We start from the raw sequence: 5,923 nt of genomic DNA, 5'->3' as shown, positions 1-5,923 counted from the left end.
GGGCTTGTCAATTCCATTGACCCTAGTGCTCAACTGATACGTATTTCATTGATGCTGAAAGGATGAAAGGCAAAGCTGACCTCAGTGGAATTTGAACACAGAACATAAAGTTACGGGAAATGCTGCTAAGCATTTTGCCTGACATGCTAACAATTCTGCTGGCTTGTCACCTTAAAAAATAAAAATTACCAAATAATAAAACTATTCTTTATTTATTCCTGTACTCTCTTTTGTTCAAATCCCAGTCATATATTCAACATTTGTTGGTAAAATCAATCTCAGGCATGTATTAGGGATTCTCTCTGTCTCTCTTTTTACTTGTTTCAGTCCTTTGACTGCAGCCATGCTGGAGCACTGCCTTCAGTCGAGCATATTGACCCCGGGGCTTATTCTTTGTAAGCCTAGTACTTATTCTAGTGGTCTCTTTGCCGAACCGCTAAGTAACGGGGACATAAACACACCAGCATCGGTCGTCAAGCATTGCTAGTGGGACAAACACAGACACACAAACATACACACACATATATATACATATATACAAGAGGCTTCTTTCAGTTTCCATCTACCAAATCCACTCACAAGGCTTTGGTCGGCCCGAGGCTATAGTAGAAGACACGTGCCCAAGATGCCACGCAGTGGGATTGAATCCGGAACCATGTGGTTGGTAAGCAAGCTACTTACCACACAGCCACTCCTTTGACTATAAGGCTTTTTTTATCATAAAAAATTTCTGCACTTGTGCCAATGTTGTATTTTATTATCAGAATTGTGGTACTATGGCAGAAAGTGTAGCAACTTCTTTTATGTTGAGTTCAAATCCTGTTTCAGTCATCTTTTAACCTAATGGTGTTTGGTAGAGTAAATACCAGCTGGTTTGATTGATTTTTATAATTTCCTATAAATTTCTGGTGTTGGGTCTGTGTTTGAAATCATCATCATCAGTATTAAGTGGGAAGCTGGCAGAATCATTAGTGTTGGACAAAATGCTTTGTGGTATATCTTCTGGCTCTTTACATTTTGAGTTCAGTTCTTGTTAAAGTTTCTGCCAAGTACTAGGGTTGATAGTATCAACTAACCTCCTCTCCTCAAGACTGTTGGTCTTTGTGTATAGATAAGAAATCATCATTGAGGTGGTGAACTGGCAGAATCATTTGTATACTGGGGAAAATGCTTGGTGGCATTTTACCTGTCTTATATTCTGAGTTCAAATTCCACTGATGTCAACTTCCATCCTTTCAGGGTTGATAAATTAAGTAGCAGTTAAACACTGGGGTTGATGTAATTGACTAGTCCCATCCCCAATTTTAGGCCTCGTACCTCTACTAGAAAAAATTATTATTATCATTATTATTTAGGTGGTGAGCTGGCATTGGAAGAAAATGCATTGCTGTATCTGTTCTGGTTCTTTACATTCTGAGTTCAAATCTGACTGAGTTCAACTTTTTCATGTCTCTAGAGTTGATATAGTACCAGTACAGTACTGTGACAGCATTCAAAAATATGCCTTGCAGTATTTGTCCTGGTCCTTTCATTCTGAGGTCAACTTTTCCTTTCATCCTTCTGGAGTGAATAAAGTGAAGTACCAGTCATCTGAAAATAGATGTAATCAACTTACCCTCTCTTTTCAAAACCTTCTAGCATTCTGCCTAAACCAGAAAATCATTATTTTGTTTTTATTGCTGCTGCTGCTGTTGTTGTTGTTAATAATTTCAGAAGCAGCACAACAATGAAGAACAAACTGCCTTGCAATAGTTACATATATCTCCTTACATTCATCATTGTCACATCTCCAGTTTATGTCCATTTTCCGTGCTAACATAGGTTGTTGTTGCAGTCTTTGACATTTCCTATTCAGAGTTTTCTGCCCTTCTAGATGAGCTGGCATGCTAACATGGGTTGGTTGGGTTGTCTGTTTGACTCATTTCTTATTCTAGGCTTACTACATTTCTAGATAGGTTAGGGAATCACATCTTGCTTGTACATTCCAATTTTGGCTATTAGGTATATACATTTTTTCAAGGCACGAGTAGTAGAGATGTTATATTCTTGATGAGATTGAAGGATCTTCTTGATCCTGTGGTTTTAATGTAAAAAGCCTATTAAAGTTGACTTTGGTTGATAAAGTAAGTATGAAGTCAATTGTTGGGTTGATTAAGTCTCTCTAAAAAGTATAATTTTGCCTTTCTTAGAAATTGTTACTTTTTTATTATAGATGTGGTAGCTGGCAAAATCAATAGAGAAACACAATATTTGGTCAATACAATTGAGTTCAGTTTCACCAGTCATCCTCCAGAGTAGTTGGGGTGCAAATGAAATAAGAACCAGCCTTATTTAATCACCTCTCTCCCACTGTTAGGAATGTTTAAAGCAAAGCAACTACATCTTTTCCTATAAATTGTTGGTGTTTGTTGATGTCTTAAATTATTATTTTGATTAGAATATTGTGATACGTCAATTTAATAAATTGTTTTAATTAAAATAATTACAATGTGATGAAAATGATGAAAACATTGTAAAATTATGGAGTGAGTATTTTTAAAATACTCGGTCCTGTATCACTGCTTTCATTTCAAATCCATTGAATTAAAAAATACTGCAATGTCTTGGGGTCAATTTTCTTGACTGGTAGAGATGACTTAGATCAGCTTGATATCCTGTAGAAAAATATCCATGAAAGTGCCTTAATTCCCCCTCCCCCATATTATTTAGAGTTGTTGTTTATCCCCAGATGAGCCCTGATAAAGTAGATCAATGATGTTGCATTTTTCTGACATTCAGAAATATAGTTCACAATATGTACTTCTTGTTTTTATGGCAATAATGTGAGATTTGAAGGATATTCAGCTACTTTTTTTAGCAGGTTGAATCATCATACACCTAAACAAGAGACATAAGCAATGGAATCTTCAAGAAGTACTTACACTAAAACTCTACAAACCACAGTCTCTACAGGCTACACACACTATACACTACACATTCTGTTCATGCTACTAGAGTCTCTACACTTTTTACACTGACCCTTTGATAAATAGATGAAATATGATAATGTTATGAATACTGCTGTTAATCCATGGAGGATTCTTTCAGCCTCCACCCATTGTCATGCCCATCATAGTACTAGCTGCCTTCCCTGTCATGCCATTCTTAACAAAATCATAAAGCATGGCTTAGATGCCATAGACTCCCCTTCCCAGCTCCAGCCAGCAGGGCTAGACCAAGGGGATGGTAAAAAAAAAAAAAACCTGACATTATGATATATTCTAGGTTGTGAATTAGAGTTTAATAGAATCTCCCCCTCTCCTCCAAATATGAAAATATTTCCTAATAACATGGATCCATTTAAATGGTATTTACCCCTGAAGTTACTGAAGTTAAGTAAATGAAGGTGAAGTATTTCTTTGCAATATACTAGTCTATCACCTGTAATATTAGTTGCTGAGTGAGAAAATAATAAAACATGCATAAACACCATCCATGGTTCCTATTTACTGCTTCATGCACTATGCCACTGAGAAGAAAATATTGTGACTTATGTATGACAAAATGCAGTGCTGTTGACAATTAGTCCCATCATCTCTCTTCCACTACAACATTAGTTAAAATATGTACATTGTGTCCATTGTTCATTAACCCCAGGTCAGTTCTGATCAAACTTTCATCAAATATGATCAAAATGTTTCAACCATGATGATATCGTTTTTTTTTTTTGAGGGTACCTAGGATCGCATTATCTTGTGTGTTCTTTATTTAAGATGGTGGCATGTAGTTTGTGGGAGATTTGGCTGCTATTTCTGGCAGGTTGAGCTGCCTTATTGTTCTTTCGGTTCTTTTGACAGCTATAGTAACAAAGGAAGTTTTATACTCTTGTATTGTAATCTTTAATCATATGCATGTTCCACCCGCCTCACCCAGCATATGCAGAGTACTTGACTGTGATATACAAGGTACTTATCCATCATGTACAGATTACCTGACCAGCCTGTACCAGCTTGTCCATCAAATGATGAGTATCTGTCCACCCTACATGGTACTTGCCCACTCGATGTACAGTACCTATCTACCCTATACACATTACCTGTCCACTTTGCACAAAGGACTCTATCTTTTATCATTCACTTGTTTCAGTCATTAGACTGTGGCCAAGCTGGGGCACCACCTTCAGGATATATTTAGATATTTTAATTTTTTTTTATATCTAGCTTTTAGGTATTTTTTTCATGTTGTTCCCAGAAAGATTACTAAACAATGTGAGTTGCTTAGCCTCAAGTCAATCCTGATTTAGCTGATTATATGATCAAATATTCACAAGGGATTTGGCTGCTATTTCTAGCAGGTCTAGGAAAAGACTAATGTTTAGTGTGAAGTGAAGAGAAGGAAGGAAAGATTAATGTCTAGTGTCCTTCCAACTCCTCTGCTTCACCATCACACACAGTGTGATGTTTGCTACAAGACTATCCTCCCACCATCGTACATAATGTGAAGTGTGGTTCTCTCTTCACCATACACTATCCTAAAAGTTAATGACTTGTAGGGACGCTGTATTTTGTTGTGCACCCATAGTATACAACAAAGTATACTGTGTTAGCAGTGCTATTAAATCACTTAAGGTTGTCTCTACAGATTTTCTATAGAAATTATAGCCAGTATTGATTTATAAAGCATTTAATATACCTTGTAGCATATAACAAATCAGTGCTATCTGTAATTTCTATAGAAAACCTTAATAAATACCTTAAATATGTCTGCTTAAGCAATGATAATGGACACAGACTGTTTCTAGTTTCTTCACACCAAAGTTTTGCTTTGGATTTGTTTCTCCTGGGTTTACTGCTTGCTCGTTTAATTGTTGTCATTGCTGCTTAGCTTCACTAATCCACTATACTTATTGTATATCCTCCCAGTTGATCTGCCATTCCTGTAGTAGATCTTCATTAGCTACTGTGTCCTTCTTTGTTTATGATGTTGTGATGTGATTAATTGGAATTTGACTATTATTTCTCGTTGTTCCAGTGCTTATATAAAACTTTTATTTTGTAGTTTTGTATATGTGGGTATGTAGTATGTTGTTTTTAGCCCCAGGTCAGCCATCGTCCAGTATGACCTGTAATTAAAGATGTTCCACCCATGACTATTCCATTTCTAATTCTGATGTAGTGTATTAAGGACTACATTATCTGATGTGACCTTCTTTTTATATGGTGTTCAGCTGTGATTTAGGAAGATTTGACTATCATTTCTAGCCCTTTGAGTGTTACCTGCTTTATATTCCAGATGACCACCATCATTGCTGTTGCTGCTGCTTTTCCCTACACGATTTAACATTTTATGTTTATTTTACTTTTATGCAAGGTTGTCTGTTTGATCAAGCCTGACCTGGGGCTGAACTACAACAACTAATGATGTCCTCTCCTTCCTCTTCCTGACACCCTTCTACTCTACCCCACTCATCACCATGACTTTATATCCGAGCTGTCATTATCGTTTCATTTCAGACTCGACTGAGAGCGCGGTTGAGGCGACATACTTCTTTGAAGAGGAAGAGGAGGAGGAGGAGGAGGAAAGAGATTCCAGCAAAGATGGTAAGACAGAATACACTGCCCTATGTTGTACGACACTGTACAACACTGCATCATTGTGCACATTATTGCACTGTAGCATACTGCATGTCACTGTATAGTAATTCACTTTACTGAGCAATATTGTAGTGTTTTCCACAACACTGCATCATGTGACACTGCACAGTAATGCACTTTATTGTGCTATTGCATAGTTTACTTTACAATACTGCACTGTATAACACTGTTGTGCTTTATGACACTATTGTACAACAATGAACTGTAGGGGAGGGCAGTAAAATATATAAGTTGGGGGAAATGAAGAAGTGGCTCCTCTTCTGAGGTTGTTGTTGGGATACCCCCCCCCC

At 37.0% G+C, this 5,923-nt stretch overlaps 1 protein-coding gene across 1 annotated transcript in view; it reads left to right on the top strand.

Moving 5' to 3' along the window:
• LOC106882132 (TBC1 domain family member 9) overlaps positions 1 to 5,692 on the top strand; it is a 31,992-nt gene extending 26,300 nt beyond the window's left edge. Inside the window, exon 15 of the mRNA XM_014932697.2 lies at positions 5,493 to 5,692. Coding sequence (XP_014788183.2) covers positions 5,493 to 5,677 — 185 coding nt within the window. The 3' untranslated portion in view covers positions 5,678 to 5,692. The remainder of the gene's footprint in view (positions 1 to 5,492) is intronic.
• Positions 5,693 to 5,923: the final 231 nt, after the last annotated feature.

The sequence above is a fragment of the Octopus bimaculoides genome, unplaced genomic scaffold, assembly GCF_001194135.2.
Source record: "Octopus bimaculoides isolate UCB-OBI-ISO-001 unplaced genomic scaffold, ASM119413v2 Scaffold_190964, whole genome shotgun sequence".
Classification (NCBI taxonomy): Eukaryota; Metazoa; Mollusca; class Cephalopoda; order Octopoda; family Octopodidae; genus Octopus; species Octopus bimaculoides.
The sequence above is the reverse complement of the archived record's forward strand: the minus strand, read 5'-3'. Positions and strand labels throughout refer to the sequence as shown.